Below are 18,126 nucleotides of genomic sequence, written 5' to 3' on the forward strand. Positions count from 1 at the left end.
CCAAGGGACTCTCAAGAGTCTTCTCCAACACCACAGTTCAAAAGCATCAATTCTTTGGCGCTCAGCCTTCTTCACAGTCCAACTCTCATATCCATACACGACTACTGGAAAAACCATAGCCTTGACTAGATGGACCTTAGTCGGCAAAGTAATATCTCTGCTTTTGAATATGCTGTCTAGGTTGGTCATAACTTCTCTTCCAAGGAGTAAGCGTCTTTTAATTTCACGGCTGCAGTCACCATCTGCAGTGATTTTGGAGCCCAAAAAATTAAATTCTGACACTGTTTCCACTGTTTCTCCATCTATTTCCCATGGAGTGATGGGACCAGATGCCATGATCTTCGTTTTCTGAATGTTGAGCTTTAAGCCAACTTTTTCACTCTCCTCTTTTACTTTCATCAAGAGGCTTTTTAGCTCCTCTTCACTTTCTGCCATAAGGGTGGTGTCATCTGCATATCTGAGGTTATTGATATTTCTCCTGGCAATCTTAATTCCAGCTTGTGTTTCTTCCAGTCCAGCGTTTCTCATGATGTACTCTGCACAGAAGTTAAATAAGCAGGGTGACAATATACAGCCTTGATGTTCTCCTTTTCCTATTTGGAACCAGTCTGTTGTTCCATGTCCAGTTCTAACTGTTGCTTTCTGACCTGCATACAGGTTTCTCAAGAGGCAGGTCAGGTGGTCTGGTATTCCCATCTCTTTCAGAATTTCCCACAGTTTCTTGTGATCCACACAGTCAAAGGCTTTGGCTTAGTCAATAAAGCAGTTGTTCTTAGGAGATGCATAAGTGAAGTCGCTAAGTGTGTCCAACTCTTTGGGACTCCATGGACTGTAGCCTCAGGCTCCTCCGTCCATGGAATTTTCCAGGCAAGAGTACTGGAGTGGGTTGCCGTATCCTTCTCCAGGGTATCTTCCCGACCCAGGGATCAAACCGGGGTCTTCCGCATTGCAGGCAGACGCTTTACCATCTGAGCCACCAGGGAATCAGTGTGTGGGGCCGTGTGTATGGAGAGAGTGTGAGAAAGGCCAAATATTAGCAATTAATAAGCAGAGGATGGCTACACAAATGCTCATTGTACAATTCTTTAAACTTCCCTGTTGATATAAGCCTTTTTTTTTTTTTTTAAATGGCGAGGGGTGGGGGCGGGGGGCGTTGTTGATTGGATGATACCTTTCGGGGAAGGCCAAGGGCAAAGGCATACAGAGTGAGTGAAAGTCACTCAGTCCTGTCAGACTCTGCGACCCCATGGACTGTAGCCTGCCAGGCTCCTCTGTCCATGGGATTCTCCAGGCAAGAATATGGAGTGGGCAGCCATGCCCAACTCCAGGGGATCTTCCTGACCCAGGGATCGAACCCGGGTCTCCCACACTGCAGGCGGATTCTTTACAGTCTGAGCCCCCAGAGAAGCCAAATCATCCAGAAACCAGGTGAAAACAGCCACTTCAGGAAAAAACCGGAAGAGACCTCTCAAACGCCCCACTTCCCGGGCCGCTTCCCTATTGGCGGCTCCAGTCACGTGTCAGCGTGGCCCCGCCCCCTGCCCCAGAAGTCCGCGCGCGCGCGCGCCGCCCTCAGTCTCGTAGCTTCTTCCGGGAGCGCGCACTGGAGGTGGAGGCCATGGAGGCCGAGCCTCCTCCGGTTGAGGAGCGTCGGCGGTTGCGGGAGGAGTTGAGCGAGTTCGTGGAGAGCTGCCGCCGGACGCTGGAGGAGGTGACGGCGTCGCTGGGCTGGAGCCTGGACCGGCTGGAGACCGGGGAGGAGGCGGCGGCGGCCGAGGTGAGAGGCCCGCGGGGCCGTGGGCGGCGGGCAGGGCGCGGCGTCTGCAGGGCCGAGGGGGGCGCGCGGGACTCGGGGCTGTAGCCTCCCGGGCGCTCGCACCGCTCCCGGGGAAGCCGAGGAAGTGCAATGAGATAAGCGGGCAGGCCTGGGGTGCTGCCGGGCGGCTTGCCGTGTCCTCCGCGCGTGGATTCCGCCTTGGCACCAGGTTCGGGGTCGGGAGAACTGGGGAGTTGATGGGAAACAGTGGAAACAGTGGCAGACTTTATTTTGCGGGGCTCCCAAATCACTGCAGACGGTGACTGCAGCCATGAAATTAAAAGACACTTGCTCCTTGGAAGAAAAGGTATGACCAACCTGGACAGCATGTTAAAAAGCATAGATGTTACTTTGCCAACAAAGGTCCGTCTAGTCGAGGCTATGGTGTTTCCAGTAGTCATGTATGGATGTGAGAGCTGCACCGTAAAGAAGGCTGAGCGCCGAAGAATTGATGCTTTTGAACTGTGGTGTTGGAGAAGACTCTTGAGAGTCCTTTGGAACGCAAGGAGATTCAACCAGTCCATCCTAAAGGAAATCAGTCCTGAAGATTCATTGGAAGGACTGGTGTTGAAGCTGAAGCTCAAATACTTTGGTCTCCTGATTCTAAGAACTGACTCATTTGAAAAGACCCTGATGCTGGGAAAGATTGAAGGCGGGAGGAGAAGGGGATGACAGGATGAGATGGTTGGATGGCATCACCGACTTAGTGTACATGGTTTGAGTAAACTCTGGGAGGGTGATGGACAGGAACGCCTGATGTGCTGCAGTCCATGGGGTGGCAAAGAGTTGGACACGACTGAGCAGCTGAACTGAACCAGGTTCCGCGCTGGGAGAACTGGGGAATTGAGGGTCGCCTTCCTCTGCCCCAAGATAGTGCACTTCTGGCACTTCTGACAGGGGTGGCAGCATTCTAGGACAGTTAAAGGATTCGGTACCTGCAGCTCCTGGACGTTAGGATTGCTCTGGAAAGAGATGTAGGCAAGTGTGTTAGGGTCAGCAATCCTGATCTTTTTAAAAAATATATATATATTTACTTTTGGCTGCGGCAGGTCTTAGTTGGAGGCACGCAAGCTCTTGGTTGCAGCATGTGGGATCTAGTTCCCAAGCCAGGGATCGAACCTGGGCCCCCTGAATTGGGAGCACAGAGTCTCAGCCACGGGGACCACCAGGGAAGTCTCCAGTTGTTGTTGTTTTTCTAATGAGATGAAAGGAAGTGCCCACGGGGCATCATACTTCATGAGGCCTACGATGCTTTGAAGTGAAGTGAAGTCACTCAGTCGTGTCCGACTCTTTGCGACCCCATGGATTGTAGCCTACCAGGCTTCTCCCTCCATGGGATTCTCCAGGCAAGAGTACTGGAGTGGGTTGCCATTTGCTTTACGGGTTTATAATTTTTTGAAAAACTCTTTTCACTGTTTGTTTGGAGGTGTAGTTGAAGCTGTGAATTCTGTTGAGCGGAGCCTCCCAGGCCTTTCCACATCACTGTGCTCCCAGCAATGTAGTAAATTTACATTTCTTTTATTAACAGTTAAATAGCTCTTTGTTTATGCCGCTTTTTGTACATTATCTCCTTTAATACTCCTAATGACCCTATGAGGTAGGTACCCTCAGCCACCTTTTACAGATGAGAAAACGAACTGAGAGAGGTGAGCATTTGTCCCAGGACTCGTTGTTAAGTGGTAGTCAGGATGTGAACCCAGGCATTCTACCCCTGAGAGTCTGTGTGCCTCATTGCTTCGCTGCCTCTCTAAAACTCCACTCTAAAATTCCGAAATTCTTGGGAGTTCTGCAGTGGTTAAGACTGCCTTCCAGTTCAGGGGAGTAGGTTCAATCTCTGGTTAGGTAACTAAGGTTTCACATGCTGTGGGGTGTGGCCAAGAGTTAAAAAATAAAATGAAATTCTGAAATTCTGATAATCAGTTGTGGGTGTGCATCTCATGTTTGCAAAAGCAACACCTGATATTCAGGAGGGTGACTGGCGTAAACATCCTGGTGCGTGGCATTGCTAATTCCTAGACCAGGTGCAGTACAGAAAGGCGGTGCATTTTCACTCCTCTGCTGGAATGCTTTCATCCTGTAATTGCGTGAACAGCAGTCAGTCTCTGCCCTCCAATGACTGCTGGTGGTGAGGGGGAATACAGAGAGTAGCCGCTGTGTGTTACAAGGTGAAGAAGTCTGTGAAGGGTGAGACAGGATTGCTGTAGTGCATGCGGGTTATTGTAGGCTGTGGGGGTGGACAGCCACAACTTCTTTGCAAGGTGAATTCTAAACTGGTGAAAGGAGCTAAATTAGCTAGGTGCAGCACAGAGAAAGCATCAACAGCATGGGTAGAAATCCAGAGATAAGGCTATGCACAGATCAGGAAACCTCTGGAAGTTAAGCATAGCTAAGAGCTTGGGATGTAGGGGAAGAGGGGAATGGTGGTCAGTAGGGGCCAGAGCTTAAAGGTCCTTGTACAACTGTGTTAAAGAATCTATATATACATTTTTTTTTTTTCCTTAATGAGAATGGTAGGGGGAGACATGAAGGTACTTGAAGCCAAAATGCTGGTTGCTCAGGCAACTAAATTTTAATAAAATTCTAACTGCTTATGTTTATTGAAGTGTGTTTACCAGGCCCTGTGTGAATTGCTTTGTGTGTATGAATTCAGGTATAATTTATTTAATCTTCACAGTAGCTCTGTGTGAGTAGTCCTGCTATTAGACCCATTTCACAGGTGAAGAAACAGAGAAAGGAAGGCTCCTGACCTTGACTACGTTCGTACGGTCATTCAGTGGCAGGCCTCGGACACACCCTGGCTGCCGTGTGGAGGGTGCAGGCAGAGGGAGCAGTTGGCAGGGGCTCTTGTCACCTCGGATGGAGAGGACGGCATCCGGCATGGGCAGGCTGGGGAAGGGGCGGGGTTATGTGTAAGGACCTCTGAGTTCCTCAGGGGGAGATGGTCGGTGAGGTTGTCCAGGTGGTGTGCGTACATATATCTTCTAGGAGGTGGGCTTTGAAGGGTTGGAGGGGGACAGAGGCTGTCAGGGGTAAAGAGAACCAGGGAGGTTGTTTCTTAACGTGTACGTACACTCACACGGGAAGTGGGGTGGAGAGGCTTACAGAAGAGGATATAAAAACATTTAATGGGATAGTTATTTCTTGAAAAATGATGGACCTTTTCCTTTGCTTCTGTTTGATCTTTATAGGATGAAGTTGCTATATGCCCTTACGATTCCAATCACCACATGCCTAAATCGTCTTTAGCAAAGCATATGGTGTCTTGTAGATTGAGGAAGCTGGGCTATACCAAAGAGGAAGAGGTACCATATATTTATTATATATATGTCATGTGATTCATGCATTAATAAATCCTCACAGTATTTGGAAGATGTAGTGTGAGGTTTTCTGAGAAAATAATAGTCATTTGTGAGGTGCAGTGGGATTTGCCTCATTTTGCAAATGATTGCAAGAAATGCTTAAATGATACTAAACCTATTGTTGGTTTATGTCAAATATTAAAGTAGTCATCTCATACTGGAGGACATTAAGATTTACTTTTTTTTTTTTTTACCGTTTAGGATAAAATGTATAATTCTGACTTTTTCTATGAGAATGCGAATGTACCTTCAATTACTTTGAGTAAGTATTAATATAATTTTTAAATATCTTAGGCTATATGTGTATAGGTATTTATGTTTCATTTTTTTTTTTTTTTTTAATTTTAAAATCTTTAATTCTTACATGTGTTCCCAAACATGAATATGTTTCATTTTTGAATTATCAGAAGAGTGGGCTTTGTAAGTATCCTGATGATTGATTAAGAAAGGTATTGCTTATAGTGATACTAGTTTACTCAATCTGAGATTTAGAGACCAGGTTTATAACGGACACCAGAAATCCTCTAGAGTGTCCTACAATAGGGCACATGCCTGCCTTCTTGGTTATAACGAAACCTGGCCCCACACATATGTTGAAGATAGAGCCGAGGATGGAAGTGTGTTCTGAGTGGTCACCGATTACACAGAGGTTAAAATCTCGGGCTCTGGAATCAGAATGCCTTGTTTAACTAATTCTGTCACCAATAGTTGTGTGGCTTTCAGTAAGGTAATTAAACAATTTTTTGCCTAAATTTCTTTGTAAAATAGGAATGATGCTAATAACACCTGTAAGGAGGATTAAATATCACATATGTAATATGGTTAGAATACTGCCTGACACTTAGCTGGGATTCACGAAACGTTAGATATTACATTGGTTGCTAAAATTTGCGGCAGCAACTGCTGCGTGCTTGATTATATTAAGTGTTTTCTGAACTGCTCGAAGTCTGGTTGCTTATTGGATTCTGGTGGATCAGAAAGAATTCTGCATTCAGATTACCTCAGCAGCAAGGTGGGTTGTTAAGATTCTGGATTCTCGGTGTGCCCAGAGAGCTTGGATTATTGGAACCTAGTTAATAATTCCATTGTGGACATTGATGATTCATATTGTGTTTATGGATTTTTTTTTTTGACAGATAAGGACTCACAATTCCAGATAATTAAACAAGCTAGAGCTGCAGTTGGAAACGATGGTGATTATTATAATCAAAGTAAGTGGCGTCATAGTTTGAGCTAATTAGTTAGACTGTTTTTTTTTTCATAGCGTGTATCACTAATTTTCAAGAGAAATCTTGTAAAAACAGTTACATGGAATAGGTTAAGCTTTCCATCTGACATTAGACTAAGTACTTGGTGTCAAATAAATGCCCGAGTAGACCGTCTCACTCTGAGATTTCCTCTCTCGTGAGCACTGTTGTTGTTGTTAGTTTAGTTGCTCAGTCGTGTCTGACTCTTTGAGACTGCGTGGGTTCTGGCCTGCCAGGCTCCTCTGTCCATGAGATTTCACAGGCAAGAATCCTGGAGTGGGTTGCCATTTGCTTCTCCAGGGGATCTTCCTGACCCAGGCATTGAACCCCCATCTCCTGCATTGCACGCAGGTTGTTTTCCACCGAGCCCCCTGGGAAGCCCCTCTCGAGAATTAGCTCAATGTTACATGTAAGGATGTTGAAGTGCAACATCCTTACATCCCTGCGCCTCGCAGTGAAGCACGGACAGTGTTAGACGTACAGTTTCAGAGGGTTGTGGGTACGTGGTGCCCAGCTTTGGAAGCTGGGGTAAGAGATGCTACCTGGGACTTCACTTTAGCAGAGACAAGCTTAGAATTTTGTTTCAGCTTTTAGGAAATTGGAAGAAAACTTCATCCTTCAAAATCATAGAAGTAAATGCGTAAATGGAATTAATAGATTTCTGACTCTAGGTAGAACATCCAGCCAAACCCTGACTGGCTCCTTTGATAAAGGTTCTCAGTTGTCTTTGAGCTTTCTGAAGGTACCTTTCTCTGAATACCTATCCTTTTTCTCCCTTGTTGATGTTTAAGGTCGTGACCCTGTGTTGTAAGCTAGTATCTGGGCTCAATTTCTCCCTCGATCACACTGTGGCTTTGAAAGGAAGAAGTCTGTTAGTCTCAGCGTATTGGTAGCGGCCAGAAGCATGTTTCTTGTGTTTGCTGTTTTGAAGGATCCATGTAGTTCTGGGTGTTATTCTTTGAGAGGGATGTTTGACTCTCGTCTTACTCAAAGAGATACTGAGCTGTGGTCGGTTAAGCCTTTTTTGGCCATCATTCAGTTAAGACCCAGTTAAAAAGTAGAGGATTTTGTTTGTGTGTTTTGGGAGAAGTTACTAGTTTTAACTTTATTTGACCTTAGCTAGTGAGATTTACTAAATTTATTTTATCTAGTCCAGCATCTGTTTTTTTCAGATAAGGAAATAAACCCTGTCCAGCAGAGGTGATGAAAGAAATTCTGGGGTGCTTGTTGTAACGTTCCTCAGTACTTCGCTATTTTAGAAGAGATTCGTTCTGTTTTGTTTTCAAAGCTCTCTTGTGTATTTCATTTCTCTTTGACATCATAGTTGTGATAGGTTAGACAAGTATTTTCTCTTCCATATTAGGTGAAGAAATAGAGGAACGCAGAAGTGAGTTAATGCTTTTGTGCTTTAACATAAGCTGGATTGAAAACCTACCTCTGAATTTTGCGGATTTGAACGTTGAATTTGGTTCTTTACAAAAGCAAACAGTTACTTTAAATGAATAGTTCTTTCAGTAGATAAAAGGAACTTTGATTTTGGATTTTTGTACTGTCTTAATATTTAATTGTTAAGGACAACTTGTTATATCATCTGTAATCCTCTTTTTAAAACTTTTTTTCATCTTACATACAGCTCTGCAATTTCTCAATAGAGATTATTTTTTTGTGGCCCATTTATGTCTTACACATTTAAAACTTTTTACCCCAGGACAAAAATCTCTTTAATATCTTATTGATGTTTACTTTGAAGGAATGACTAACATGAACAGCTTTACATTTTCCGTATAACTAATATTTTGTTGGTTATGTACTAAATTTTAAGTTTCTTATATTTTCATTTCATTGGTCATATCAGGCCCAAACTCAAGGTATAGACTTCTCAACCTGCTAATCTTTGTCAAAGCTTGAACAGCCATTAGATCTACTTATTTACTTTCAGATGTAGTTATGTTGGGATAAACAATCATTTTATATTTGATCTTTTTCCTTCAATATTAAAAATTCAAGTTGCTGTACTTGAATTTCATGACATCTGTGTGGCTGGTGGCCATGATTTGAACATGAGTGTACTGGGCTAAAGCATCCTAAAGAGATGGGAGATGACGGTTCTAACCCTGATCTTTTCCTCCCACTTGTGAGACTTCAGTGGATCATTTTATCTGTAAGGGCCTCATTTCTGCATCTCATGTTAGGAAATTGACTTGGTATGAATTCTTCACAAAATTCTGAATCCGTATCTTTGACACAAGTTAATATTTAATATTGTTAAATATATTATTATTTAATGTTAACATTATTGATGTTTAATATTGTATTTTACACATTTGAGATGGCATGTGATGGCCACGAGGGCTAACAGAAGAATGAGAGTTCTGGTTACTGGGAAAGTAGAACGGAGTTTCAGTTTGGGGTGGTGGCAGAGTTCTGGAGGTCGGCACAGCTGATGGTGCACAGTAGTGAGGATGTGCTGACTGCCGCTGAACTCTCCACCCGAAAAGGGGTCAAATGGTAGATTCCATGTTGTGTCTATTTTATGGCAATTTTTTAAAACTATTCTTAAAAAAGTACGTAGAGGGTCAGAGTTAGTATGATGACAGCTCATTCAGATAGATCTCCAAATCATATAGAAACTTGCATCTGAACTTTTTACGTTTTGTGGAAATGTGAGCTTCTTTAAGTGTGTTTATCCATTTTTTTTCTTTTACCAGAAATATCTATGTTCTGAATGATTTGAATGCCGTTTGTTGTTTAACTTTTCCTGTACTTTTTCTTTTTCAGTAATTGGGGTGAGTATAAAGAGGAATTAGGAACCTGAATGTACTCCTTATTTAAAGATATGCAGTATCCTTTTTGCAAATGATATCCTTTTAAAAGTATCATTCAAATTTCTAAACTTTATCTTAATCACTGTCAAAACATTATAGTGGTGACTTGGAATTTTAGTTGAATTTCAAAGAATTTAAGTATCAGTCTTAACCAGACAGAAATTTTAAGATGAATAAAGAAAACTCCAAAATATTTTAAGGAGGAAGTTACACTTCTTTGTTTACAAAGAACAGGCAAAGGTTTGTGTGGAACGTGTTTTAAAATACATCAGTGTTCTTTTCATCTTTGTATTTTTCTTCCAAACTGTGTAGCCTATAATCAGATAAATTAGGTTTATCAAAGCTGACTCACTTTCGTATTACAAAATGAAGTGCTGAAAATCTGGCTGCATAGAGGGGCTTTTCCTAGTGTTTGCCAGAATTAGAGTAAGAGGGATTGACAGTGGGGAACCCTTCCTCCCCGCTTATTCAGAACCTTTTACTAGTACAGATTGGTATCCGTCACTGTTACTTCAAGACTCCGATTCAGTGTAGCTCTCCTCGGAATTTATAGGCCTGTAAAGTCATCTCTTTTCTCGCGTTGTTATCCTTAGTTCATGGCGTGTTCTCATTTGAATTTTTGTTGTGCCACTTTATAAGCATCTGAGAAGAGCTATTGATTTTATATTATCCTGTGAACCTGAGTGATTACTTTAGGGTAACCTAGCAAACATTAAAAGGATTCCTTTAGTAGCTGGTGTTCTTTGTTTGTATTCATGGATAATGAAGTCTAGAAAGAATCTTTTTAAATTGCTTATTTACAGTTACAATAATTTTTTATTTCTTTGAGAAAAATTGAATCTCAAAAATTTTCTTCAATCTTTAATACATCGTATCAAGGTATTGTATTTACTTTTTTTCATTAATGAGCAGATTATAGAAAGTTCTATGATGGGGGGGTGGGGCGCTTGCTGTTGATAACTTTTTTCAGTTTGGTGAAGCCAAGATGCTGCTGCTTCTGAAAATTAAAAGAAGCTTTAGTCTCAGTCTGTCTTTCTCTGATCTGAGGAAGTTTGGGATTTCTGCCCCTTGGTCTGTAGCTCTAAATCACTGCCCAAATGGGATATATTTTGACTGAAACATATCGCTTGGTGTCTCATAAATATGTTTTTAACACATTTTTCGTATTTCTATAATTTATTTTCAAGGGGGCTGTAATGTATATTTCCTATTAAAATCATTTTCCTTCACCTTCTGTGGGGAAAAGCATATATAGAGAAAATTGATATCTACTTTTACAGTATGGGGAGCCTTTTAAAATTTTGTTTGTTTTTTCAATGGGCAAATTGTCTCATGGTTATTACTGTCTGCCTTCATGGGATCTGTCTTAACGCTGTCGGGGAGAATAGCCAACATCCACGTCCATCCTTTCTGTGGATGCAGCGTTCAGGACAGAGTCAGTGTCACACAGGTGGCTGTTCTGTATGTTTAGGGACTGCTGGAAACAAGTGGCTTGTGTTAATTAAACGTCACATTATTACCATGCATGTTTAAAGATAAGTATCATAGACTGTAAATCCACAGAGCTTCATGTATTATTTATCCTTGTGATCTTATTTTTACTCTAGGGGTGTATTCTTCATTGCCTGTTGAAGTTCCTCTGAATCACAAACGGTTTGTTTGTGATCTCACTCAAGCCGATCGTCTTGCCCTCTACGATTTTGTAGTCGAGGAAACGAAGAAAAAACGCTCAGATTCTCAAATTATCGAAAATGACAGCGATCTCTTTGTAGACTTGGCGGCCAAAGTCAATCAAGGTTTGAGATGAATATCTTAGTTTTCTATTTCTTAATTGTCATTTCCTCCTTATAAGTGTTATTAAGATGATTTGTCAGGCCATTTTGAGTTGAAATAGGATGGTTTTGTATCATCTGATATTAACATATATGTTAAGGTGTTTACTTAGTGCTTGAAATTTTGTTCTCTGGTTGTTACAGTAAGCATACCTTTCTTCCATAAGAATGTTACTTAGAACTGGACTGTTACTTTAATCTCTGTACCTAAAACACTCTATGTTCAACTAACGGCTAGAGAAAAGGAATGATGTCAAATAGTCCATTTATACAACATAAAAAAGTGCTACATTAAAGTGTGGTGAGATGTCAGATGATCACGGTGTTCCTTCCCTCTAATTCATAAGAGTTTACAGTTTCTGATGATGTAATAATTTTATTTTGGTCTTTTATTAGATAATAGTCGAAAAAGTCCAAAATCTTACCTTGAAATCCTGGCAGAAGTGAGAGATTACAAAAGAAGACGCCAGTCCTATAGAGCTAAGAACGTTCACATAACCAAGAAGTCATACACCGAGGTGAGTTCTGCGTGTTTGTAGAGCCTTGCTGAACGCAGAGGTTTCCCTCCTCAGTCATCGCCTGCCCCGTGGTTCCCACAGTTGCCTAGAGGCTCCCTGGGAGCACGAGGCTCCACTGTGGCCACATCTGATTTATATTTGCTCCATCGCATTCAGACCCAGCCTTCACCAGGCACGGGCTCTTCAGGGCACAAAGACCTTACGTAAAGAGGTTGTGCAGTCTTACAAAAATCCTGCTTTTGAGAAAGTGATAACTGCGTCATGATAAGAACGTAGATTTTGGCTGTAGACAGACCCAAGCTTGAGTTTTGATGTTGCAGTTTATCACTGTCTCTTTGACCTGGGCAAGTGATTTGAGCTTTTTAAGACTGAAATTTTTTTCATTTTATACTAATACAGACTTTGTAGGGTTATCGTGAGAAGTAATGGAAATAATGCTTATGGACAAAGGAATTTTCAATAAATAGCTTTTTTTGGCAGAAACTTTAGTGTCCTCTTATGTATTCTACTAAACATTTCGGCTTAAGTGTTTTGGTATAAATTATTTGTAACTTACAGTATTACATATATAATAAAATTTAAGTGCATTGCTGTTGCTACTGCTGCTAAGTCGCCTCAGTCGTGTCTGACTCTGTGCGACCCCATAGACGGCAGCCCACCAGGCTCTGCCGTCCCTGGGATTCTCCAGGCAAGACCACTGGAGTGGGTTGCCATTTCCTTCTCCAATGCATGAAAGCGACAAGTGAAAGTGAAGTCGCTCAGTCGTATCCTACTGTTCGCGACCCCGTGGACTGCCGGCTACCAGGCTCCTCCGTCCATGGGATTTTCCAGGCAAGAGTACTGGAGTGGGGTGCCATCGCCGCCTCCGTCAAGTGCATTAATTTGTGATTTAATTGCTAAGTTATGTCCCTGACTCTTCGACCCCATGACCTGTGGCCCACCAGGCTCCTCTGTCCATGGGATTTCTCAGGCAAGGATACTGGATTGCCATTTTCTCCTCCAGGGCATCTTCCCGACCCAAGGAGTGAACCCCATCTCCTGCACTGGCAGGTGGATTCTCTACCACCGAACCACCAGGGAATCCTGTTATCTGCATATGATCTCTGTTTATTTTACACCCACTCACTCCCTCTCTCCTCCTGCCCCAACCGTTGGTGGTTTGGGAGCAGATCCTAGATGTCCTTCATCTGTAAAAACGTCCGTGTGTTCCACCCTTTTAGTGGTTTATCGTGTCTCAGTGACCTCCAACATACAGATGAGCTGCACTACCTCAGACAGTACACGGGACTCGCTCGTGTGTGTCCTTCTCCCAGATCACCCAGGGTTGACCTCGTGCCCCGTCATGCGTCCTCTGTCTTCTGTGCGTGATTTCTACTCTTCAGGCTGAGTTAACACGTGTCATGATCGTGTGCCCCTGAATCCTCAGTGTGTCGCCTGTTTGTGTTTCCTAGACTGCGCACCTCCCACAGTCCACCGTATCGTAGCTCTCAGGAAACGTGTAATTGATCGCAGTGCCATCTGCTCGTTTCTCGAGCAGCTTCCTTACCTGGCAGTTGGGTCCTCCCCGCCCGCAGGTGATCCGGGATGTGATCAACGTGCACATGGAGGAGCTGAGCAGCCACTGGCAGGAGGAGCAGGAGAAGGAGGCGGACGGGGCGGACAAGTATGTCGCCGTGTCGTCAGTGGGAGCGGCCCTCTGTCAAGTCTGTTGCCTGTCGCTGTTGAGCTGGGTTTAAGCACCTCCAGGACCAGTCATAGCCCACTGATTCATCCGGAGGCTTCCTCCTCTTCCTGTGCCCACAGTCATGAGACAGACCATGCGGAGCTGGGTTTCTTTGCCTGCCCTCTTACTGGAGTGCAGGGTTATACATATTTATTTGGTCTCTGCTATAGAATGTTGGGCTCGAGGCTGGTCTTTCGTGGAGACCAGTGGTTGAAAGTAGCTGACAACCATTCTTTCTGTCTCAGGAGCGAAGAAAGACGATCGGCCTCAGTGGACTCGAGGCAGTCCGGGGGCAGCCATCTGGATGGCGAGTGTTCACGGCATAGACGGGACCGAAGTCGGAGCCCACACAGACGGAAAAGAACCAAGGACAAGGACAGAAGCTGGGGCTCCAGGAGAAGGAAGGAGAGGTGAGCCCGGCGGCGCGGCGCTCGTTGCCGAGCTGTTGCTTCTGACACGTGGACAGTCCTTCCATCACAGGCCGTGTTGAGAAGATGGAGCGTCAGCACTGTGAGGTCGGGGAGCAAACAGCCTGTGAAGGTCCTTCACGTGCGTCCTGTTTCAGGGCGGCTGTCCACAGCTCTGCGGGCGTGGCTCGGTCTGCCTGCTCAGGCCTGGTTTCCCTTCATTATTAACTGCTTCTCAGCAAGACACAGGAAAGGACTGTCTGGGCAGAAGGGTAGCTGCATTACAGAGGTGTTTGCCTGGGTCTTCCTTCCGTCCCTCAGTATCTGCCCTCTGCTTCCTGTTTTCCTGCTGTCGTTCTCTCTTTGTCTTGCTAATCCCTCAGATAAAGAGCGTTACTAAGTCAGGAAGGCCCAGGCTTTATGGCCTTGTTGGGATTCCTGGTAGAGGTTTGATCATTGGGGAGATATAAAGTGACACTGAGATAATACAGGTTGGCGGAGGTCTGTTCGTGTGTTCCAGCCGCTTAGTGGGCCTCCGCCTGGACCTTAGCTTGGCCAGGTCTGCCCCTGGACTCATCTGTTTTCCACTCTGCTCCTCTGGCCCCTCACGCCTGTCCTGGTTGCTAATGACCGGCATCTGTCCGCCTAAGCCGGAACGCGAGGCCTTGCTAGCCGCTGTCCCGCTCCTCGCTGTCTGGGCTGGCTGTCATCAGTCCTGCGTGACAGGGCCCCTCTCGCGCTCCCCGCCCCTCTGCCCTGAGCGCTGTCCTCTGGGAGTTTTCCTGGTTGTTCTGTCTCTACATTGGTGCCGTATGGACCTGTCCCTCCCCAGCTGCTGGAGTGAGCCTTCGCCTTTCAGAGCTGCTCAGCAGCGGCATTCTCGTGGCTCACAGCGGCTCTCGAAGCCTCACTCAGTGCTTTGCCGCAACCCTGCGGTTCCGTAGCGTCTGCCCCAGCCAGCCCGAGCCACGCACCGTTCCCTGTCCCCGCTGTGTCTCATCCGTGCCCGTCCACCGCCTGTTCTGCTGCCTCTCTCCTGTTTTAAACTCCTCCTCAGCCTTTGAGATGCAGCTTAGTCATTCCCGTGAAGCTTTTTTTCCCCATCTGTTGCCACTCTACCCAGCACCTGCGTTTCATTGACCTTAAGTTATTTTTCTCCGTACTAGACTGAGCTCATTGCAGGCAGGTCTGGGTCTTGTTTAGTCTCATTTGCACAGTGCTTGTCTAAAAGTAAGCTCTTACATGGTATCGCTCCAGGATCAGTGGTGATCAGGAGTCAGGCTTTTTGGTTTAGTAATTTTGCTCATCTTGTTATCATTCAGTTTGTAAGTTTAAAGCTAGCTATGAGTTCAAAATGTGAAGTAGTTTCTTGGTAGTCCCTTTTGATTCATTTACTGAAGGATAACCTCTGGTCATCACACATCGACTCTTGATCAACTGTCGGAAGTTGTGTTCTCTCCCTTTTTCTGGTTTCTTAGTTCTTCCTCCACTTGAGTAATTTTTGACATGTCCAATCAGTCCCTGTTGACTGATACACGTTAAATAGTCTCAAAACCCAAACATGGATGATTTCCTTCAGTGAGGATAAGCTGAGTGTCGGCAGGAAGTATTCTTTGAGACCCCCCTGAGGTGGGATGACCTGCAGGGAGCTGAGCTGGGAGCCGGGATGCGGAGCTCAGACAGAGCTCTGAGTTCCTCCTGTGACTCCAGAGTCCTGTTTGAAGTGAACTCTCAGGTCATCCACCTTGTACATATATTCAGAGCATAACTCCAAAGCGCAGCTTTAAAAAAAAAGTCCATTTCTTGTATCCTCATCTCAGTTTTGTCCTGTATTTTTAGTGATGCTTTTTTTTTCTTTATTCTTTAAAAAAAACTAAAACACTGTTCTGTTTTAAATGCATGTTTTAACTTGCTCTGGTTTATATCTGATGTATGTACATTGCTGTGAATTATTATTTTAAAGCTTTGATCATTTTTTTTCACCCCTTTCGTTTCAGGGATGGGGAAAGACATCACAGTCACAAAAGAAGGAAGCAAAAAATGTAGAGCGGAGTGTCTGTGCACATGGTAATTAGGCCTGGGCCCCGGAAACCAGTATGCTGGTGTCTGCCATTGCTTTCAATAGGAGCACATGCTTCTGTCAGCCGTTCCGTGCGCATATCCTCATTTTTCAATAAACGCCTCTCAAACCACGAGAACGTGACGATGCTCTCAGGCTTGGTTTTCCTAGTTGATCGCCTTCTGTTGCTGATTGTGTCTCATTGTCTTTTTTTTTTTTTTTTTTTACAATTTATGTATCAAAAAATTCTTTAAATATTTAAGCTGTGTAACTAATACATAAATGCATCCTTACTGTAAAAAAAGCTTACAGATAAGGCTAAACAACCCCTGGCACACCACCTCCGTTGGCACCACCTGCGGCCCCCTCGGGGTAACCACTGGTGAACTGTGACAGGAAGAGAACCCAAATACTCCTCAGAGGAGGAAGGGCGGACTCGTGCTGGAGCAGCATGCCGGGCCTGAAGAAACACACTGTGTCACCGTGCGTAGATCTAAATGAAGGAGCAACTTGCAGGAACACACCCAGGCTCGCTCTGTGTGAAAACAGCAGTGTGTGTTTTCTGTGATTTCTATGCATATTAGTCACTCATTTGTGTCTGACTCCTGTGACCCTGTGGTTTGAAGCCCACCAGGCTCCTCTGTCCACAGGGATTCTCCAGGCAACAGTACTGGAGTGGGTTGCCATTCCCTTCTCCAGGGGAACTTCTCGGCCCAGGGATTGAACCCGGATCTCCTGCGTTGGCAGGCAGATATTTTTACCATTTGGCCGCCCTATATGTACGTAAATATATTTTTAAAGATTCAGAAGAACTTCCAAACTCAACGGTGGTTACTTGGGGGAGGAGATATAGATGGGAGAAAGGATGGAAACCAGGATTGGAAGGTGGTCAGAGGGAAGTTTACCTTTATCCATAATTAATTTTAATTATTCATGTTAATTTTTTAATGTATTTGTGTTTCACTTGGTAATTAAAAATACATTGTCCTTTTATTTGTAAATCAGCTTTATTGAGGAACTGTTTACATACGATGAAATTCATTCATTTTAAGTGTACATTTCATTAAGTTTTCATAGACTTATACCCCCCCTCCATGTAACCTTCATCTCAATCAAAATAGAGGACGTTTCTGTCTCCCTCAGGTTCCCTCAGAGCCCTTTTCCCAGTCGGTTTGTCCACCAGCAGCCCTAGACAGACACAGCTCTGGTTTTTGTTGCTGTTGATTAGAAACATCGTTCCCAGGATTCGTAGAAACGGAATGCGCCTGCGCAGTTCTAGCTGCCTCTGCCCAGGTCGGTCTCAGTTGTGGGTCAGTAGCCTGACCTAATTGTGCTGTATGCTGGATCATTCAGGTGAAAGTTTGGCCTGAAATGGTAAACCTCTCGTATGTGAAGAGGAGTGTCTTGAATCCGGGGAACCCAGGTTAAAGATTCCCCAGTGATTTCCACATAGAAATAAAACCTTGATCATTTGAGTCTGTAACGGACAACACCAGGAAGGTTGACTGTGTTCAGATCCGATTGGCTACTGGGCTTCCAGTGTGAAAGAAGCACTCTGATTTACAAGGAGGGAATCACCTTACCAGTATGAAGCCCTCTGAGTGCCATTGTATGTAATTTCTCAGTGTGTAAAATTCACATTTAAAAGTCTTCAAAGACTTGGAAGTTGGCATAATTTTGAGCTGTATGAAGTTTCTACCTTTGTAGGTCAGATCCATTTGATCAAGTTTTATGTAACAGTTTATAATACTGTTTTTTATTATGATTTCAGTGACTTTACTAACTGGAAGACAGTTACTGAAGGGTAAACCTGAAAGATGTACTTAGCCTTTTAGTGTGAGAGATGCGGGGGAAAAATAGGGTAGTGTGTGTGTTTTAAGGGATTGCCAGACTCGCTGTGTGCAAGAAATTGCCAAGTGTTTGTTCAGGTGACTGTTCATGAGGTGTATCAGTCTAATCTACTTGTCTTTGGTTTTAGTATCAAGATAATGATGGCTGGGAAAGTTTTCTTTCTCTCTCATTTGGGATTGTGAAAAATTGGTATCATTCCTCCTTCGATGTTGGCTAGAATTTATAAGTGAGTTAAGTTCAGTCGCTCAGTCGTGTCCGACTTTTGGGACCCCATGAATTGCAGCATGCCAGGCCTCCCTGTCCATCACCATCTCTCGGAGTTCACTCAGACTCGGGTCCATTGAGTCCGTGATGCCATCCAGCCATCTCATCCTGGGTCGTCCCCATCTCCTCTTGCCCCCAGTCTCTCCCAGCGTCAGAGTCTTTTCCAGTGAGTCAACTCTTCGCATGAGGTGGCCAAAGTACTGGAGTTTCAGCTTTAGCATCATT

The 18,126-nt window shown here is 44.3% G+C and overlaps 1 protein-coding gene across 1 annotated transcript; it reads left to right on the top strand.

The window, feature by feature from the left end:
• The first annotated feature begins 1,615 nt into the window (after positions 1-1,615).
• SNRNP48 (small nuclear ribonucleoprotein U11/U12 subunit 48) lies at positions 1,616-15,930 on the top strand. Its single transcript, XM_052649143.1, has 9 exons — positions 1,616-1,777; positions 5,005-5,118; positions 5,377-5,437; positions 6,312-6,386; positions 10,855-11,043; positions 11,476-11,597; positions 13,172-13,260; positions 13,566-13,730; positions 15,725-15,930. The coding sequence occupies exons 1-9, from the start codon at positions 1,619-1,621 to the stop codon at positions 15,771-15,773; spliced, it is 1,023 nt and encodes a 340-aa protein (XP_052505103.1). The 5' UTR covers positions 1,616-1,618; the 3' UTR covers positions 15,774-15,930.
• The last annotated feature ends 2,196 nt before the right edge of the window (positions 15,931-18,126 follow it).

This window comes from Budorcas taxicolor, chromosome 11 (genome assembly GCF_023091745.1).
Source record: "Budorcas taxicolor isolate Tak-1 chromosome 11, Takin1.1, whole genome shotgun sequence".
Classification (NCBI taxonomy): Eukaryota; Metazoa; Chordata; class Mammalia; order Artiodactyla; family Bovidae; genus Budorcas; species Budorcas taxicolor.

Excerpts from the sequence above, each read along its gene's own strand:
- SNRNP48 (XM_052649143.1), top strand. The coding sequence starts at position 1,619 with ATGGAGGCCGAGCCTCCTCCGGTTGAGGAGCGTCGGCGGTTGCGGGAG. Across the intron at positions 1,778-5,004 it reads AGGAGGCGGCGGCGGCCGAG|GATGAAGTTGCTATATGCCC; the intron begins GTGAGAGGCCCG and ends TGATCTTTATAG. Across the intron at positions 11,044-11,475 it reads GGCGGCCAAAGTCAATCAAG|ATAATAGTCGAAAAAGTCCA; the intron begins GTTTGAGATGAA and ends GTCTTTTATTAG.